Source organism: Periplaneta americana, chromosome 9, assembly GCF_040183065.1.
Source record: "Periplaneta americana isolate PAMFEO1 chromosome 9, P.americana_PAMFEO1_priV1, whole genome shotgun sequence".
NCBI classification, from domain to species: Eukaryota; Metazoa; Arthropoda; class Insecta; order Blattodea; family Blattidae; genus Periplaneta; species Periplaneta americana.
Window position 1 is genome coordinate 143,557,381 of NC_091125.1, and position 22,321 is coordinate 143,579,701.

Consider the following 22,321-nt stretch of genomic DNA (forward strand, 5'->3'; position numbering starts at 1 on the left):
CTTGGTCAATACTGCTTACTGAAAAAGAAGATATACCTGATTCTCCTCGACATGATGCAGTAGCAAAATTTCGGATGCTAACTGGCCACAACTGTTTAGCAGCACACCTGTTTAAAATTGGAATTTTTGGTTCACCAAAATGCATCCTGTGTAACCTAGAAGACTCTTTGATGACTCGAGAACATTTACGAAAATGTCCAGCTTTGGCATCAAATCTTTTGGATTTGGACTCTAAATTATACTGGGAAGCTAGAAGGTGAATGGAGAACTTCCAAATGCCTGGGCAAAGATACTACTACTAGGCCTATGTCTGCACGTGTCATCCATCTGTCTTCTTTCAAAACATGGCAACTATTACCTCTGTGGTGAATTCTATACTTGTTTTTTTTTAAATATGGGACATGACAGTTAAGTGACCGAGCTTGGAACTACAGTGCCATGTTGCCAATATGGACTACCATGCTGCCAGCTGATGGAAGCTAGCAGTTGTCGTTGAGATGACTGACGTTAAAACATTCATTGACAATTGACGCGAAGGTAAGAACAATACAAAAATCGACAGAGAATCAGAGACGAAACGTACCAATGCTAACATTGTATGCACAATAAATGTCGCCGAGAGAGCTATGAAGTACTCACCACATGGAAACTAAGTTTGGCAACTCAACTGTTGTTACCATAGCAACAGGCCTACCACGTTATGTGACATTCAGTTGTTTTTCCGATCGCAACGCTCCTGTCATGGCCCATCTTTCAAAAAAACAAGTATAGTAATGATTTCATCCTTCCAGTGCATTGGTTGTCTTCTGTAGCAATATGGCCTTCACAGACACATTGAGACCATCGGGAAATGTACTACAATCTACTGTAGAGTCGCCACACTCTTCTCTCGAAGCAATTCATAAATTTCCTGTGGCACATGTCTATGTAAAGTTTTCATTTCAATAAATGATCTTTGATCTCAAACAGTGACGTCACCTGACTGATTTTCGTCATCCATTTCAATTGATTATACACCAAAAAAAAGATTTTACGCAATTTTAATTAAATTTGCACAAAATCGTTCAGAATAACTCTCACTATTAAAACAATAACAACCACGCATATCCCTGGATATGAGAGTACATTACTTCTGGGATTGCCCTTGTAAATACGGTATTCAACATAGAGTAATGAGAACCTAGATTTACAGGGTAATGCAAAACTTTGTTTGATATGTGTATAAAAGGCAGCAAATGAAGATGAACTAAATACCAGTGAACAAAAATTATGACATAACAATTTTTAGTAAAGACTGAAATTTTTGTACTGTTGTTAAACTTACAAATTAATAATATACTTGGAAATGGAAAATGATTAAAGGAAATAAAAGCATATGTACAACCAGAAAACTGTGTTATTAATTTAAAGATGAATTTATTAATTTATTCGGTTATTTAATTTCATAAAAATATGATTTTCCAACTAAGACTATTATGTAGGTTACAAAATACACATGTTTTTGTGTAATAAAAATACTACCTTTATTGGAAATGCTACGAATTGCACTTGTACAAGTTTAATTCATAACTAATGCATTCTGTAATAAACATTTATTCTGGAACAAAGAAAACTGTCAGTCAGAAGTAAACAATAACCCTTTCATATCAACTCACGAAAACTTTTTTCCCCCTCTCATCAGTTACTCGACTGTATGGATAATGTATTAATTATTAATTACTGTACTGCAAAAGAATTAGTTGCTAATATATTTTGTAGGGGGAAAAAATGAGATTTAAATCTACTTGTTACGGTTCAGCAGATTATTAAAAATATTTTACACACAATTCTAAGCCAAAAATAAGGTAACAATAGGAGTTTTGTCAGGATCCGTCTGTGCTTATCTATTTAACAAATATTAGTAGTTTACAATATTTGTCACATTTATTTATTTAGTTTTTTAATATTTCCGGCTTGAGTAAGCCATCTTCAGAAAAAAGTTTGCCACCCACTTAATCGAGAATGTCCATGAACTAACTAATATAAATGAGGCTTTGCACGTAATACCTCCCCTAAATAATTGTATACATATTAACGCAGCTGAAGATTTTCATATAGCTCGGGCCACTAATTTAGGCATACCGCTTTTAAATGAACAGATCCCAAACTTACATAACCCATTGTTCAATTTGAACGCACATAACCCACGTGCTTGCTTATCAACCTATAACCATTTTCCCCCCCTTCCACCATTGGCTGTAACCTAGTTCACGTAATAACTTTTAAACGCAGCGCACCAAACAGGTGTCTTCCTACCTCCAACATCTACAGGGATGTCTTCACAGCACACACGATATTAAGTTGGATTTTGTTTGGCTTAATTTTCATAACCTAGCTAATTACATCAATAAATCATAATTTTCATTTAACAAACTCCGTTTCTATTAAGCCACATTAGAATTTCAATTTAATTTAGTACAACTGTTCCGTGTGCTCACGTACATATTTTACATCGTGATGTTTGTAACTAGATTTATGTAGCTTATTAAGCTTTTCATAGCTTTAATAGTATTATGATCTACATGTACTTTGCTCTGTTCTTGTATATGACCCCTCATTATAATTTGGCATAGGTATCACCATCTGATACATATTTTCTTTTCTTTTCTTCCCTCACAGTTGATTCACCATATTCTAGTCAGATCTGGACATTACTACAGATGAACCAACCTAATTTAATCGCAACCACATCACACATGTTTTAATTTTAGTATTTAATAAGTTTTTAATAATCATGGCTTATATAGCCCTTGTTTTTAATATAGTAATGTTTTAATCATTGTATGTTCACTCATCTCCACAGATATATTTTCAACTGTTTAATTTATTTGTACTATACACATATGTACCACTTCATGTATATAGGCATAAAACTTTTTCTGAAGCTGGCTTACTCAAGCCGAAAACGTTAAAAAACTAAATAAATAAATGTGACAAATATTGTAAACTACTAATATTTGTTAAATAGGTAAGCACAGATGGATCCTGACAAAACTCCTATTGTTATTGTATCAGCTTATCGGCCCTCACTATGCCTTTAAAAAATAAGGTAGGTAATTCATTTGTGTGTGATGGAATGTTGAGAGGCTACTATTTTCTAGAATCTCATCCAATATTAAACTGACAGCATGTTTATTATCTATATTCATATAATGTACATAATAAGATTAGTGTATAAATAAATGAGAATTATTTTTGGCATTCTAGGAGAACTGTGCTTAGATCTCTTCATTCCCTTACTCTATTATTAAGAAAGATTTTTAAATAATACAATAAGCTGTCTGATGTCCGTTTGTTTTTCTAGGTGACATTTTTCTTTGCTTTATTACTAATCAACCAAAATATACCACAGACAATGAATGACATGTCAGAACTTTTTGTTTGCTCTTACAAATCTTAAATACCCGAACATATTTTAAAAGTTCATCAACTATAAACAATATAACAATACAAACTGTAAAAATGTTTAATAAAAATTTAATATAAAACAAAAAGAAAAATACATTTCAACCTATTATGTGTATTTAATCTGACATAATGGAATCGATTAAAATTAACGACAAAACCAACTAAAAACAAAATTAAATAACTAAAGAAACAAACATTCTTTACATACGATTCCAGCTCTGATATTCCCATGTATCACTTCTACTTACTAACAGTATAACAAATGAATACAACAAAACAAAAATTGCAATAATACTATGTGCTCATTAAATACTCTGATTTTAACTTATAACATCTCTTTTATAAAATATGTACAATAACTAATAACTTTTCTGTTTTACATAATAATATATAAATGTCTTCTAGCTTAGCTTGTCCATTTCAGCAGATATGACTCCTACATCATCAAATTAAGAATAAATCTATTGGCTCTCCTCTCATTTAAGGTACAATAATATCAAACTTATCAAACCTCCATGATCTAGTTAGAAAGAATTAACAGGAAGACATCCATATTAATCTAACATAATATATGCGTTTTTACGTACGGAAATTACATATTAGAATCAGTTTTACTTCCTGTTATAGTTGAAAAATAATGAACGAATGTTGCAAGAATAGGTATTTTCGAGTTTTCACCCTTTTGCTTGTTTTACCACATTTTTAAAACTGGACAGAGCGTTTGTTTTTTGTTTCTTTGTGTGAAAAAAAAATATGCCAAAAAAACTGTGGAAAGGCATCAATTTAAACTTAAAACTTTTGTTTTCTCAACTAATGACTTTTAGATCACTTTGGTTCTATTGCTTTTGATGTTCATAATCAGTCTGAGGAGACTGTTATAGTGGGTTTTCCATAATTGCGTCTAGTCAACTCACTCCCATTCGCCAATATAGTTGATCGGCTTATCAGTGGGCAACTATAGCTGTGACCTTTCACTAATACGGTATGCCTGAAGAAAGCAAGTTACCATTTTGTTCTACGAATGCCTGTCTTCACAATTCCTTGACCTGGCCATCCTAATATCACATGCTGTGAAAATGTAGATGTTCCATCAATGTTTTTGCTTCAGAGGTTTGGAATGAATGGTATAAGTTATTTATTCTATATGCAGGGTTGCCAGATTCTCTCGTCAGGAAACCAAAACAGGTGATGAAACTTGATGTTGACTACACATTTGAGTTAATTAAATTTGTAATACAACTGATTTTATTCCTTTTATGTATTTCAAATAATTATATAGGGCCTAAACTTTTAATTTTGTTACATTTTTGCTAGATTATGAAATTTCCTTTGAATTATTGATAAAGTCTGGAGAAATGTCATATTTTCTGATATATATAGAAAAAATGCATGATACACTGTTTAGTCTTATCAATAATAAATCAACTTCCAAAGAGAGTAAAGAATAAAGATATTGTATAATACATAATACATACTATAGTATAATCGTTTTTACTTCAAATACAACCCAATAGGATGGGTCAGGCGGCTTCACGATGTTGAACGTAGGTTGGACAGGGTCTTGAAGAAATGAATAAGGATTTTTTTTTTTAATATTATAGAAATGAAAAAAAATATATATATTTTTTAGAATCTTTTTGACATTCCAGAATAAATATAACTCGACACAACACACACCATTAAAATCCTGGGAAATCGAAGAGTCTGACAACCCTGACTATATGATACATAATATATATTAAAAAAAAATCAGGTTGTGGTTGTGTTAGGTACATGGCTGTGGGTTTTATGTGAATATGTCTAACTTAAATCGACAGATCTAGATGAGATCTTTCGTTTAGCACAAGATCAGTGCACTAGCACATCAGAGTCGCAAGATATACTGCCCAGAAATATTCACCCATGCCCAAAATGGCCACCAGTTGCCGTGAGCCCCCACCCATGCCCAAAATGGCCACCAGTTGCCGTGAGCCCCCACCCATGCCTCCCATATGTGCACCACCAACTCAAGGTCATGCATCGTAGATGTATACCCGATTGAACAAGACACTTTTATTTCAAACGTGTTGTTTGTCACGAAATTATAGTGTTGGAATGGATCACCTTGCAAACATTACATTGCCATTTCCATCCTGGTACCCCGTGTGTCAGTATGATTTTAAAGACGTATTCACGTCAAAAATGAAAGCATTTATAGTGTCATATTAGATTCATAAGAAAATTTTCTACAGTTACTGTGTCTCACAAGAATGCAATTCAGATATTAGTGAAATTGCGATAACTGGGGAGTTTTTTTTTTTCAACAAGGCAAATTGAAGAAGAAAGTATGTTTTAAATGAAAGATTTGATGACAGTGCTAAAAGAATTTTAGGACCAATACTTTTTGTGATAATACATTGGCAGAAACTTGAATTAGGAATATTCCCTAGATCATCATTTACTGAATTAAAAATTGAAGAAAAATGATACAGTTTAACAGAACATGCTACTGAACACACTGTTGGTTATTCCATGCGTTTATTAGAATCTGTATTTCACACCCAATTTAACTATTAATCATGGCCATCAAAATCCCCCAACTTTAAACCCTTGCACACTGCAGGGCTTGGAAAAAACTATCTCACAAACAGACTAATCACACAAAGTAAGCTGCAATGTGTGTCTCATATAGAGTGTGAGATGGCAAACATTTCTAATAATACTTGAATTTGCAAGTGTACATTTTGGTAATATGAGGGGGATCCAGGAAATAACGACCGTTCGCGCATACCCGCCGCGCAGCTGACTCCCCTTCCTTGTTTGAAGGTCAACTGGCTTCCTTAACATGTGTTCTCATAATGTTGTGAGTACTGGTTGCAACAAGTCGCCTTTGTGCATTTTGTGTTACTTCAAAATGAACGACGTGATTGATAATCCCGCCGACTGTGAGGTGAGGAGTGTGATTCGATTTTTGAATGCCCGACATTTGAAACCTGCAGAAATTTACCGGAAATTGAAAGAAGTGTATGGTGATACTGTAATCAATGAAAGAAATGTGAGAAAATGGTGCGAAATGTTCAACAATGGGCGAACAAATGTCCACGATGAAACTGGACCCGGACGCCCATCACTCATCACAGAAGACCTGAAGACTAAAGTGAACGACAGAATCTTGCAAGACAGGCGCACATCACTCGACGAATTGCATATTGCCTTTCCTGACATTTCTCGTTCTTTGCTTGGTGAAATTGTGTCGCAATATCTTGGCTACCACAAAATCTGTGCCCGCCCGCACACTGCTGCTTCAACTCGAGAATTGCTGGATCAATTCGGTTGGGAAATCTTTGATCATCCGCCCTATAGTCCAGACCTTGCTCCTAGCGATTTTCACCTTTTCACTAAGCTGAAAGACTTTCTGGGTGGTACGCATTTTGGAAGTGATGAAGAGTTGAAGAAGACAGTGAACACCTGGCTTAATGAACTGCGGCAGAGGAGTATAACACGGGAATTCTAAAGCTAGTGAATAGATACGACAAATGTTTAAATGTAGGTGGTGATTATGTAGAGAAGTAAAGGAAGCTTCAGTTATGTAACAGACTTTGTTTTTTCAAATAAATATATATTTTTTTAATTATTACAACAAAACGGTCGTTATTTCCTGGATTCCCCTCGTATTAGACCACTTGGACAAGTGAAGAACTAAGAGCTGCTCTGCTTACCTATCAGTATTGCCAAATAATTCATATCTAGTCATAGCAGGTCCAATTGTTATAATATTAATATAGAATCATGAGGGAGTTATTACAACCACTATTTGTCTTCACACAATTACATAGTCAGTATGCATAATAATTCCACTAAGAATGTTTTCTTATGTAAATTTTAGTTAACTTTAGTTAAAACATTTTAGGTAGACAAAATTAATGCTCTAATAACAGAAATATATAAAGCGATCAGATGAAGTGTGGACATGAGTGACAAGGTTTTCACTATGCGTTGCTGACGCACTTGTGGCAGGGAACGGTGGGCTGGCAGAGGCAATGACACACGCATGTGTATGTCTTCGTTCTGGCTCGTGTCAAGGTTAGTGAATCAGTCTCCAAATGACTGGAGAGTGACACTGAATATACTATGATGTATTATACGGTGTTTTCTTGTGCATTTAAAGTGAAAGTGTGAATAAGTGTAAACTGTATAATGGCTAATCAAATATTTACTATTAAACAACATGTACGGTATACATTTATGATTCGTATGTGTTAGCGCAGTCTGCCAACCATGTATGAAAGTGGTTTGAAACAAAATTCCTGAACTTCAAAGAATGTCTGATGCTTTACAGATTTTTAAAGCCATCAACAACGGGAACATTAATTTAGTTGCAGAAGAATTTTACATAGCTAAATCGCTTAATAATAACATTTCGTTACTCAATGAACAATTACCTAATTCTAATAACTCTTTATTCAAATTGGCCAATGGGAACTCTTCTCGCTACAGCATGTACCCCCCTCCACTTACGTCATGACGTGATTCTTTTACACTGTATGTCATTGCACCAGTCACCACCATGTAACCGGCAGATAACATCTTCTCTTCCCACTGCTTCAAAAATCTCGTGTTTTATCGTTACATAATCTTTTTGATCCGCATAGGTTCCTTTATTAAAACATTTCTTATTGATTCTTGCAGATTCACTACACGCTGCCATTCTATATGTCGTGATGATTGTTGCAACTTTTTACTCTTTTAACTGTCTCTGTTATATTTTATAAGCTGCACACATGTTTTGCAGACTTTTATCTCAAGACATAGTTTTTATAATTTTAATATCTAGACCTTATAGAGATTTGAATTATTACAACCATTTGCTTGTTTTTCAAGTCATTATTTTACTTTGCCTTTTGTTTGCACAGTTATCTTAATTATTGTAATTTTTTCTCACGTCGTGTACTTTATTACAGTTCATTATGTTGCATTCGATCTATGTCTTTATGTAAAAAGCTTCATAATATGCTAACCAGACCTGAAGATGCTATCTTAATAGCGAAAGCGCTAGTCGTATATGTGTTTTATGTGTATAACCTAATGTAATCTTTTGTATTATGCATTAGGTTTAAAAAATAGACAGTTATTGAAGGACCTTTGATATCTTCTTCATTTACTTGTTAACTTGTCGGACCAACATGCCTCTCAAAAAAAAAAATTCCTGGGTGTAAAAATTCTATCACATACAATAATCCATGATCTTTATAATAAATTTCAGGCAACAGGAAGTGTTCAGTCTAAGAAACAAAACAGACAGCGTAAGGTTCTCACAGAAGAAACACTAGACTGAAACAGTCTCCTAGAAAATCACTTAGGCTCATTTCACAACAAGTACAAATTTCTTATGGCTCTGTGCGAAAAGCTATTAAATTGTTTAATTTGAAGCCGTATAAAATAACTATAAACATGCTCTTCAGCCATGTGATCCTGCACGTAAACACGTATTTTGAGAGTGGATGTTGAATAATAATGGACTAATAGACCCACATCTAATATTTTTCTCAGACGACACTTCATAAAGAAGTGTCAAAAATGTGTAGACAGCGAAGGTGACCAGTTTCAGCACCTCAATTAATAAAGTTGGCAAGTAAGACACTTTTTAACATAGTTATGGAAACTTGTATGGTTATATCACTCTGACTCTACAATGTCTGTTCCCGCCGCACACAGTGAAAACCCTGCTGCTTCTGTCCACACCTCATCTGATCTCTCTATACTTTAATTCAACTATAGTCAACTCTTTTTCAGTAATTTCTCTCAATACTGTGAGGTCAGTCTGAAAATACAGGCAGAATTAATAACACAATTTTTCCTTGCCAGTAAAATCATTTTGGACGCAATAAAGCAGGAAAGCGTACATAACTTCATGCTATAAAATAATATTAGACCAGATAGGAACATTGATGACGACAATCGACGTAAGTGTAGTTAATTACTCTGGATTTGCCACTGGCAATAACAGCTCCAAAATACAGTGAAGTTATTGTCTTGCAAATTTCGGAAATTGTACAATAAAATGTATTAATTTGGCCCACAATTAAATTACTTTCTTAATAATTAGCTTGCCTCCTGTTTTTCTCCTCCAAGAAAAGGAAATTTTCTCTTAACAGAAATAATAAAACGAAAAACATTTAACTCTTTGTCTATTTACAATCAACTACAATTCAAAATAAATCTCTTCTTAAAAAATTAAGCAATTAATGGTCCATATAACTGTTTTCACATACATTTTTGTGATGTGCAGTCTATTTCAACACAATTTATGAAATATTGTTCGACATAGATTACCTATCATATTCAACAAATTAATAAATTTAATCAGACACTTTTAACATTTCTTCAACTTTATAACAGATTTAAGAATATACATAAATTATAAAAATAAAATATAAAATCTATAATTTCTGACATTATAAAGAGAAATTAGTTTTGAAATTCTAAGAAACAAACATCCAAAACTTTAAGTGGTAAAGGAATGCTTCTTTTTACAGTCACTTCACATTGTGTAATAAGAATTTAATTATGCAATATAAAATAAAATGTCTTTAAGAGAATCAATTTAAATTAAATACACAGATATTCTGTATTGTTCGTAAGTACTTTTTGGTGAACAATAAATACAACTGATAGGCTTGTGATCATCTTGTTTTCTCAATTGAGGTACTGTACCTTATTATCTATGCAATTCTTGTTCAAGAATATTATGAATGTTATATTATATCAATATACAGTAAAAAGTCTTGGTAGTATATAAAACTGATTTGCGTCCCATATTTAATTACAAAATATACTAACTCCAACTACAATAATTATTACATTAGAAATGTCAAATGTTCCAGATCTACAATAATTGTTCCACGAAGGTTATTCACCCCAAAACTGAAAAAAAAAAAAAAAAAAAAAAAAAGTTACAGCAATATACAAAACTCACTATGAATGAAAGTTTAATTTTTGTAGAGTGAATTTTTTGGAAAAATGTGAGACAGTATTTTGTATAAGCTTATAGTCCTTTATATATAAATATTTCCTCAGTCATTCAATTTTAAATATCTAAAATATAGATTGTAACATAATTAGCACATTATCATCCAGTAATTATACATAACAAGGCTATTGAATTTTATGGAATAAGTGTATCATATATAAATATGATCTATATGTGTATAAAATAGAACTATGACAATTTTTACAAATCCCAAAATGGAAACTCGTTATACATACACAATTTATTAGGGGAAGAAGGGCACTTGTAACATTAAGAACAATGTCTTAATTTACAAACTGTCAGTAGCTATATATTACATTATATTAAATTGGACCAAGAAGATAAGCTTTAATGTAAAAAAAAAAAAATTTAAAGTGAAATTATTACCTAGATACCAATTTCATCAGAGTTTATCTCGTTATACCTAATAAATCTTGCTTTTGTAATCTAAATATGAGTAAGATATTATACATACAATGTGCTAAAAATTAAAGAAGACCTAATGATCATTCAGACATTTCCAATCAATCTTTAAGGACTGTGCAATAACAATGTAAATATGAACATTTATCATAGTAAAAATGTAATTTCGATATGCATTTAATATTTTCTTTAGATCAGCAAATTAATGCACATAAAATTGCCTTTTTCAGTGAATTGAAAGGCAAAAATGGGTATTTCCAGTAGAGTTATATCACATAATGTTAATATTTCAATTAACGATGACCGTATAAGTCTTTCAGAACAAAGTTATGCAAAAATATGACCATCAAATTCAGTTTGATTATATTTTGAAATTTCTGTGAAATTATTAAATAGGCTTACATATAGGCCTATTGTAACAGCTTCCATATCACATTCTCCATATCAAAATAAAGTGTATTAATATTTTTTCATTTATAGTACGATTATTTCTTCATGTCCTTTGTCACCATGTATGACACAGATGTGGCCAGGAAGAAAGAACTATACTATATTAAAACCTTATTTTCAACAATTTGTTAAACTTATAAAAGTCTGTTTGGATAATTTACAGTAATTTTAAACAAGAAAAAAACATCTGTAGCAAAATAAAGCATACAATTCAGTCAGCATCATTTCTCAATTGCACATCCCTCTTAACAGAAGACCCTGCCGATTATATATTCAGGAACTTTGAAAGAAATATGATTTTAGATATTTTTTGATAGCTTAACATTCTGTTGCAGAAAATAGCTTGTTTCTTAAACAGGAGCATCTATGCTATTGAACTTCTGTAAGTGCTCATCCAGATGAAACTTTAGAAGGGTTTCTTGCTGGAATTGCTCACCACATATCATGCATAAGTGCGGAGCCATACGATTATGAGATTTCTCATGTTGCAACATTGCACCTTCAGTGAAGAACTCTGTACCACATGTGGAACACGTATATTTCCGGGGTCCGTCATGACTTTTCAGATGTTGAAGCAGCTTGTGATTGGAGACGAAAGCTTTATCACAACGATCACATTTAAACGGCTTGCCTGTGTGTAGCATTGTATGAGTCATTAGACCTGATTTCTGTGGAAAACGCTGGTGACATATAGTACAGGCATAAGGCTTCTCCCCTGTATGCGTTCGAACATGCTGTTTCAAAATTGAACGAACTGCAAAACTCTTATCACAATGTGGGCACTGGAATGGGCGTTCCCCAGTATGAACTCTGACATGCCGTTCTAGATGAGATTTCTTCTTATAACCCTTGCCACAGGGTTCACAGAAGAATCTTCGATCAGTCATCCCTCTTGGATATATCTTCATAAGACTTTTATTACAATTTTTTACCTTCCCTTGGACTTCAACTCTTACTTTGTCTGAATTGCTGGAGGTTGGAATATTTAATGAAGGCAAGGAATTGGTCTTTGGAGTGGTGCTAACAGCTGAAGAAATTTTACGCTTTGGTGTTACGTTTACTTTGTTGTTCAGATCTGATTCCTTTTGATGCTTCTTGGTAGATGGTTTACGATAGGATGCTAATCGCTTCGTTGTTACACTAAGCAGTCCTGTTTGCGTTTGTTTATTTATACACTGATCTAGAATATTCCTTTTAGGTTTCTTTCCTTTTGTCTCCACCTGGATCCCAGAGTCGTCATCAGATGGCTTCGGAGACGCTGTCTGAATTTGTTTCTCCGATATACTTAACGGATCAGTAACACATTCCGCATCTATACCACTCTCAAACTTTACTGTAGGAACAAAAAAATCTTCGAACTGCACACTCTCTTTGCTAGAATTATTATTTCGCTCTTCGTTTCTATAATCATAAAGAACGCTATTACGATGATGCTGTGAAACAGGGGATGGAAGGACATAATTATCATTTACAAACCGTCGTGGTGTTCTCTGCTTTTTCCTACTGGTTCTCCTTCCTTGAGATTCTGTTCCAGGATTATTGTCGGCAATCGGAGTTATTATGTCTGGTAATCTTGAAATTATTGCTTTGATGTAACTTTTAGGTTCAGGGGAATTACCTGGAGAAAGAACACTATCGGCAGAAGATTGAGGTGAGCAGGAATTCAATTTGTGAACAGAAATATATTTCTTACAACTAGTTTCATTGTCAGAATTTGTTAACAAATTGTCACTTTCATTTGTACAGTCCATATCGAAAGTATTTTGAGATTCTACCATTGGTCCACTTGTTTCACTTTTCATAAAAGCAGAATATTCCTCACTAGATTCATCTTTTATTTCACCAACACAACTCCTCACATCATCAATCAACAGAGGCAACGAATTTGTGTCAATATCAGCGCTTGTTTCCGAGTTATTTACATAACAACAGATGGTGTTATCAGATATCAATTTTTCAACTTTTTGATTCGAACATTCTGTATTTGGGACAGAAAATAACTTCCTCCTGAAGTTCTGATTACATTTAGTTTCAACTGGTCCTATATTTAGTGTAATAGGCCTACAAACCTCCCTCTCTCTCTTCGTCATGGTTAATTTTGTTTTTTGTATTCTTCCAGTTTTCAAAGGAGTTACATTAATATCATTCAGTATTTCTTCTGAAAAATTTTCGTCACTTTTTACACTAATACAGTTTTCTTCAGCAGTGTTTTTATGACTCTCATCTATTCTTTGAGAAAATTTTATCACAGGCACTGCAACGTTCTCACCGCTCAATGTTGTTATTGCACCTTGTAACTTTGATGATTCAGCTGTGTCTGTGGATTCTGAATCACTGTCTGCATGACTATTGCTTTGATTCAGAAGGAAATGTGGATATTTCGCCAGTCCTGTACGAAGCACTACATCTTCATTACCAATTGAATCCTGTAAATCGTCCACTATTAACTGAAGTCCTTTCAAAGTTATAAGGGCCAGTGAAAGCTCTTCTGTTGTATGGTAGCACATCTGATGATAATGAAGAGTACTGACTGTTTCTAAATTTTCATCACACACACAACAGACCAATTTGTGTGTTACATCAACAGTGGATGGTGCCATCTACAACATCAAAATACATTGTGACATTTCAAACGCAAAATAAATCGAATATAACTATTATCACTACCCGACATAAAATATATTACGCAAATTAAAGAATATAGCACGACCATTTTAAACTAATTCATTGAATAAATTATAAAATGTCACTGAAAGGTGACTTGAGACTTCCATATTTTATAACCTTACACATAATGTTCCAGTAGTATATAATAAGTTACCCAATTAAATAATTTATTTTACGCATTTGTAACACTACAAGTGTATGAAACTATATTTGTTATGAGAATACCTCGAAGATATGCAGTAATAACTCTGCAACAGAATCATGAATTTACGAGAACTTCATAAGCAACTTCGCCATCATTTATTTTTCTCGACTATATTTTTGTTTCTCGCTCTCTGTCTTCAGCTCTTCACCCATGCATTCTAGAATCTAACGTAACCGTTTACAAACATTTGTAGCCGTTATCGATCAATCGATTCATTGGTCAGTTCTGCTCTAGTCGTGACCATATTTTAAGAGCTCATGATATATTCACTGAGAATCTTTCCCTCGTTGCTTCTCGCATATTCTATTCCAATGAAGACTACTCAAGACTGTTCTCGAATGCATTGTTTGCAACGCTATTTGCTATTGGCTAGAAATGTAGATAAATGAAAGCCTATTTCTCATTGGCTCGAAAAGTACAGCCATTGGAGAATGTTCTCGTAGAGTCTAGTGTTCAGTCTGTGTTGTATATAACTGTGTGTCGGATCATTTTGCGTTATTATGTCATTTTCGTTCCGTGATAAACCGAGGTTAAGTGATAGAATACGTGGTAAGTCGGGCGATGAAATTTTGAACGAGTTTAGAGAACATTTCGACCAAGATAGAAAAATGTTCTTTGATACAAATCCGAGTTGGGGATCAACACCGATGACTGGCCCATTTTCTAGGGTAAGTGGAACAGATGTGTGTACGATGTAATGGTTCGTTAATAATGTTAGTTCGTAAGTTTTTGTTTGGGGTAAGTTTAGTATATCCCATACAGCCTATCAACAACTACTGTGGTATATTTTTTATGTGTAATAAATAAAAATATTAACTTATTAATGAATGTATAAAAATTGTTGACCCTAGTCACGAATCACTTTCTGAAAAATCCTAAATCTGTAACAAGTATTATAATGTACAATCTGGCTAAGATAAGATTACGTTGTACATTTTTATTATATTATATTCTTACAATTATTTAATGGAAATTTCTCCTTTGTGTTTTACAGTTGACATCTTCGTTATAATAGTGTCCTAAGATATTAAAGGTTTATTTATGCCCTTTAATTTTGTATCTTAAAGATTCGTTTATACTCGAATTACTTTACATTTATTAATTCAATGAAAAGTGATTCCAATGCCTTGCGTTGCCACTCAATATACAGAAGGTATGTGGGAGATGAGTTATTGAACTGTGCTATGTTGTTTATGGCAGTTTGCCAAGTTCAAAACTGAAATAACAAACTTCTGATTTAGAAGCAGCATACTGTACATATTTGAATTAAATGTGGTTTTCTGCATTTCCACTTCGGTTTATCACCGAAGCATGAGAATTGTTTTGCATGCAACATATACAGTACATGTAGACTACACATGTTTATTCATATTTTTTCGAAATTGTACTTTGCAATTAAGAAGGACCTAGCGCTGAGGTAGTTTCGGTGAATTCGGAAATGAAAATCGTTGAATTTAAAAGGGATTTTTTGTGGAGATGTAGTTGATAGTATATGCAAGGCATAACAAAAGCCTAAACTAACCAAACCTAACCTGCAACAGATTCATATATGCAATGTATAAGCGAGTGAGTACGAAAGGAACTACCTCAGTGCTAGTTTAGCAGACATTTATTACATCTTAAAGTAGTCTAAAGCGGCAAGTCATTATGATCATTGGGACCTATTCTTCGATTTCGGCATATTTTACAATTGAATTGCCTAAATTTTTTATCAACTGCGTAAAAATTTGCCTAAATACCCCATAAATGTTGAACTAACAGGAATTCGTAAGTAGGGTCTAGATGGATGTATAGGCCGGGTCCCTATAGGCCTATAAATATTATAATTGGGGTACAGTGTTTGTCTATTATTGACTTGCTAGAATAAGTTACTGTAACATCAAGTCTATAAATAACTAAATTGTAGTTTAGATCAGTATGTAGAAGATGATAAATTTTCTTCTCCCCCTTCCTTCCACTGTTTCATAGTAATGAATTTTTCACATAGATGTGGAATTTGTTAATGAAAATATAGGCTGTAACTATATAAAAAAACAGGTTAATGTGAACTTCTTACAGAATGGGTAGAGTCTATTTATATTTGGAGTTACTTGCATCATGAATTTACTTACTATCTGTCCTGGCAATACATAGGCTAGTATTACTAAAAGTGCTCATGAAGGTAGGAAAGGGAAAACTCTGCCAGATAGGTCAACAATGTTGGAAGTAGAGCATGACCTATATTGTTAATGTCATCTTAGGATAGGCTTTACTGTATATATCTTAAATGCTACACAAATCGTATATTAGTTACTAGTGAAATAACTGTTTGAGTTGCAACAAAATTAAGTCTACAGTATTAACTTATAGACATGTAAGAACGTATGAAAAAACGCGAGTCACTGGCGTTTTTGTAACGGTAGTAGAGATATTTTTCATAATTTTAGCATTAACACGTAATTATTTTCACGCATAGTCTGTACATGTACATATCAGTCAGTACTCCTAAGGTTTTCTAGAACTTCTCAAAACTTTTGGAATATAAAATTCAAGATTTTGAAAGCTACAGACCAAACAGATGTAGAGGAGAAAATTGTATTGTACAAGACTTAGATTGATGCTACATTTGTCGAATGCAGAAATGTGTTTTATACAGTATATTGTGAACAGTGTGTAGGCTATTGCAGGGAAGATCGAAATGGGTAGTGGTGTGATACAAATACATTAAAGGTTTCTATTCTAGGAATTGCGTAAGAATGCTTTGCAAGACAATAGTTCTGGCAGTTATCACGTGCCCTTGATCTTAAAATACATTTCATTACAGTTGTCTGTTCTCGGAAGACTTCCTCTTGTGTGGAACAAAAAAAAAATAATTTAATCCTGTAGATTATAGCCTCGTGAAGAGTTTTTCAAACAAAAGAGATACCCTATACCTGGTAAATCGATATACTGTATTCAGAATACGTACGATGAATTAAATTTACTCACAACTATTTGCTATAATTTTATTCTCTTCGTAGGATGAATTTTAAGTTTCACTAGGACTATGATTTTTCAGTTTGGTCTCAGAATAACGGTATTTGTATGTTAATGAATGCCATGTTTTTTTTAGCGCATCCTGGCATTTTCTGGCTTTATCTAGTATGGTAGAGGCAAGACCTGTCTTGTGACCTTATGTGCCATGGCTATATCACTACCAATGGATATAAAGGGGGAAGATAGGTTTTAGTGTGAGATGAACTTCCGTGTCGATAGATTAGTGTAATACACTAATTGACCACAAATTCAGTATAATAGGCCTATCTAATCTCCTAGAAATAAGTAATTGCGCGCAAAACTCTAATAAGGCGTAACTTAAATTGAAAGACAAACCTGTAGTTAATGGCTATGAACATCCAAACTGCCAATCCTGTCGTCAGTTTCAATTAATTGTCCATCCATTGGTACTGTATTTCAGTTTTATAAGGATTTAGGTTTTGGAATTTTTCGAGTAAGCGTTTAGTTGAAATCCATGTTTGAACATTCCGATGTTACGGCAGTTAATATCAAAACGTTTAATACCAAACGCGAGAAATTCTTACACGTTTATAGAATCAGCAGAAGTGTTACAACTGGGGGATGTGGATTTTTATTAAGTTTACAGTTACTAGTTAATCATAGTTAATAAAATTGTGCATTCATAGTTATTCGGCATTGTCATGAAGCATGAATAAGGTGTTTTGTAGTATTTAAGCTTTATTAAGTTATTAGTAATAAGTGTTAATATCAGTGGCGTATACTGGTTAAAGGGTTTGGGCTACCACTGACCCTATTATTACACAAAATATATCTAACAATTACTTTAATTTTAATTACTATGGTAAAACTAGTAATACAAAATTATTACATTATAAACTTTTTCTTTTGTAATTTCCTTGGGCTACCGCCGGTAGCCCGGGTAGTCCGCAAAATACGCCCCTGGTTAATATACTAAACAATGAGCTAATTAAATTACGGTATGTGAATTCCTAATTTCACATTTCCCTCCCATTTTCATTCTCTTAACGATATTAGGAAAGACATGACAGGACGTTGCTGTATTAATTTTGCTTCATGCTGGTTGCCTTTTGATTCAAAGACACTAAGCCCATAAACTTGCGATGTTAAACCTTGTTGCCTAATTTGAGTTGTTTTAACACAGCTAGGGTTGCCAAATTCTCTCACCAGGAATCCAGGAGAGATGGTACAGTGTACCTTGACATCACTAAACATTTGAATTAAATTTGCAGTACAACTGATTTTATGTATTTCTGCTAAATTATATAGAGCCCATTTGTTATATTTTTGCTAGATTATGAATGAAATTTCTTTTGAATTATTGATAAAGTCTGAAAAAAAATATCGTATTATAGTCTGATCTATACAGAAAAAATGTCCGATAATAGTGTTTAAATCTTATCAATAATCAATCAATTTGCAAAGAAAGTAAAGAATAAAGATAATGCATAATACCTAATACATACTATAGCATTATCTTATTTCAGTAGAGCCCGATAGGAGACGCCAGGCAGTGACAACGAAATTGAACATAGGTTGGACAGGATCTTGAAAAATGAACGAGTTTTAAAAATAATTTTATATTTTTACATTCCGGGACAAATATAACTCAATTCATGACACAGGACGTCTGGCAACCCTAACAAAAGCAATAAATAGAAAAACTTAATTGCTGTGACATTTATTTCTAAGTTGCTGTTGCTATAAGTCTCGTAAATATTTACCCCAGATCTAATATTTTTCGAAAGCAGGTAGAAAATAAATGAATGCATGCGACTCTTTGCGTTTAATTGTCCAACGTTGTTCTACATTTTGAGGAGGTAATTTTGAATGTCCATTATTTCAGGGTCGAAGTATGTAATGAATTTCCTACTTAACGCTAGCCGTTAAAACCTTTATTTGGAAAGGCCAGACAGTTGAGCTTTCGGATCTGCAGTAGATCTTCTTGGAGATATTTGCTTTATTCTGAGCGGTAAGTTTGCTTGCCGCAAGAATGTGTAGTTTTTTTGGACCAGATTTTTATTCACCGTTTGCTTTGTGACGTCAGTCGTTTTAATAAAATTGCATTGTGTGTGTTTTTGAGACTGACGTGTGAACAGACATCTGCCCTCCCACAAACATTTCTATCTGCAGTTCATCCAGATCGTACGTCAAACTGCCACATCAATATTCCTTCCATTATCCACTCCTTTCATGCCAACCAAAACAGAAACTTGAATTAGGCATAAGACAATAATTGTGTAAATGCAGCAGTTATAGGTATAGGTAAGTATTAAGACTCCAATCTCCCATTTCATTATCCTAAATGCGGCATATTATACACGCATTCTGTTATCTAATCTAAAGGAAGCTGATTTAGCACTGGAAACCTGTGATAATTTTTAACTTTATAATTTTAAATGATAACGTTAAAAAATTGATTGAGAACAAAATAATTATATTTTTATAATCACCAGTAAGAAAGAACATACGGATTTCACGAATGATCTGGAGAAATGAGGACAGATATTCTGCTCTGCGTAATTTGTAGAAGTTGTAGTATAGTACGACTGGAAATACTTCCTCAAGGCTTGATTTTATTCATTCATAGTTTTCTGCCCAAAAGCAGGTCCTTCACTGCAAACCCAGCATTCTTCAATCTTTCCTCCTTTCTTTTCGTGTCCGCATGAGATCCATATATATTACTGTTGTCTATCATATATCTTCTGCTCCGAACTTTTCACAATTATTCTTACATTGCATCCCTCAGTAGGCAGTTCCCTCTTAAACAGTGACCTAGTCGATCTCTTTTTCTCTTCCTGATCAGCTGCAGCATTATTCTTCCTTCACGCACTCATTCTAGCACATTTTCAATTTTTTATTTTGTCTGTCCCTTTTTCTCCATATCCATAGTTCTCTTCGATTCGTCGTAATGTCCGTATGTTCTGCCCATACAATACCATACTCCACACAAAGCACTTCACTAGTATCTTCTTTGGTCTTTTTTTCCAAAGATCCGCAGATGTTCTTTTTTTATATTAAAAAAAACTTCTTTTGTCATTGTTATTCTCCTTTTGACATCCTGGCAGTAGATCATGTTTTTACTTACAGTCCATGGCACTACAGCCCTTTAAGTGTCAGACCGACCAACCGGCTGCTGGCCTCACAGTCACATGCCGAAGCATAGGTGGATGATCATCCAACCAGAATGGAGGTATTGTGTAGTTATCACGATGATTCCTCCTATCCGTTATCATAACCGGATTTTGCTACCTATTGTAGCTCCCCAAGTGCATTACGATAGGTGGGCACCGGTCCCATACACTGGCCGGAATTTCATGATATATCTTCCCTCTTGAGGACTTGGAACCATCGCGTATTCAGTAACGCGAACCCTAGGCATGATAAACCACGGCACCACACTACTTATAGTACACTCTATAAATAAGTGTTTGAAATTCTCAATTTATTCTACTGCCTCATTTCGAATTCGCACGTTTACCTTCTTTTTCCTTCCTAAAACCATGGTCTTCATCTTGTTTGCATTTATCTTCATCCCATATTGCTTACAGCAGTCATTTAGCTTATACCCTAGTACCATCTCTTCTGCTTGATTAGTGTAATATGTAGCTAATCGGCGATGTATGCAATGGAGGGGGAAAGGAACTGGCCACCCTATCCCATTATCTCCTGGTCTAGTTGCCACATAAGTGATGTGTTCGTGGTGTCACTTGTGAGGTCCAGATCCGTCTTTGGACAATTGACTAAACAAAGATCTTTTCTGCTAACAACGCCATATTATCGGCAAATCTTACGCACTTCATTCTTTTTCATCTTACTGTCAACCACCTATACATTGAAACTTAAGGAACATTATTCTTATACTACACAATTCGGCCATCAAGATAGTATAATTTAAAACGTGAGGTAAGTTATAACGAAACTCGCAATTCCAGCTTAAATGCATATGTAATATACAGGGAGATTATTGTACTACGGGACTCCACTCTGCTGCTCGCGCTGCGTTCGCCGGTAGCTTATTATCAGCGTCTACCTTGCATTTCATACGCTCTCTGTTGCACAGCGTAATAACCTCCCGTTATAATAGGTCATGAAATCTTTTACTTCGACAGAATTACTATTGTGGGTCATTTGTACTAATTGTTACAGATCTTCAAACAAATTATCAGATATTTACCACGTGATATGCTAGGATCTTAGAGTTGCGACATAAAAGAATGGCAAAACAAACGGAATACCTTGAAAACAGTATGAATATAGGCTTGGTTATGCACAATCATCAGCCCTACCATTAACATTACTGTGTATTTAATACGGCATATGCTAGGGAACTTGACGCCAGAATTGTAGAATTGCAAACACATTTACACTTTCTATATTCCTTAAGCTGAAACAGGCATCTAAGAAGTCTAATTCTGGTGATGGTGATACATACTGCATGAACACGACTCCTATTTTGATCAGGTTGACATCCCATGTGCAACCCTCCGCCTTAGAGAAATTGAAAGTGTATTCCAGTAAAACTCGTATATTTTAACTCATTTCAGAACCGGTCACGCAATTGAGATTAATTGCCACACAATTTTTTTAACTTGTGCACGAAATGCAATGAACACGCGTCTGTTACTTGCGCTCGGAGAATTAACAGACATGAGAAGTATTAAAGGACCTCCTACCCGTTTTACCATTTTGGAAGACTTTGAGAAATTTAATTTGGTATAGGTCTATCAGGAATCTAGAATATTGGCCCCATAATTTAACGCATACATCCACGAAGATAGTAAATCGTTGGTAAATTTTTATGTTGTTTTAAGTCTGTATTAGGTGTTACAAAGAGTGAAATACATTTTTCTGTGACGAATAACTTATTTTTCTGTGCGTCATTGAATTTTACACGTGGATCATATTAAGTTTCCTTTGCACATGGTTTCCGGTGAATGTTCTTTCGTGTGTGTTGAGTTGCAACTTCTTGGTATAATGTATTTAGTATTTATTACTACATAAAATACAAAATAAATACATATTATTGACGTAGCGCACACCCCCTTTTGAGCAAGCTCGTGTTTGGGGGCGGTTCCTATTTATGAGTAACTATTTTGTACTAA

The 22,321-nt window shown here is 34.0% G+C and overlaps 2 protein-coding genes across 3 annotated transcripts in view; one reads left to right on the forward strand and one right to left on the reverse strand.

Annotated features, from left to right (window-relative positions):
- Positions 1-9,597: 9,597 nt before the first annotated feature.
- On the reverse strand, positions 9,598-14,471 carry LOC138706579 (uncharacterized). Its single transcript, XM_069836064.1, has 2 exons — positions 14,222-14,471; positions 9,598-13,929 (listed from the first exon to the last, which is right to left on the reverse strand). Exon 2 carries the CDS (start codon positions 13,927-13,929, stop codon positions 11,680-11,682), a length of 2,250 nt encoding a protein of 749 aa, XP_069692165.1. The 5' UTR covers positions 14,222-14,471; the 3' UTR covers positions 9,598-11,679.
- A 115-nt stretch (positions 14,472-14,586) lies between these two features.
- The window catches only part of stv (BAG domain-containing protein starvin), a 30,693-nt gene continuing 22,958 nt past the window's right edge, over positions 14,587-22,321 (forward strand). The window contains exon 1 of one of the 2 annotated variants that reach the window (XM_069836065.1): positions 14,587-14,869. In XM_069836065.1, the coding sequence (XP_069692166.1) occupies positions 14,702-14,869 (168 nt within the window). In that variant the 5' untranslated portion in view covers positions 14,587-14,701. Of the gene's footprint in view, positions 14,870-19,062; positions 19,189-22,321 lie in introns of those variants that run through there. The other variant, XM_069836067.1, reaches the window with a different exon arrangement.

Bases quoted from the DNA above. Each gene is read 5' to 3' on its own strand.
- LOC138706579 (XM_069836064.1), bottom strand. From the start codon at position 13,929: ATGGCACCATCCACTGTTGATGTAACACACAAATTGGTCTGTTGTGTG.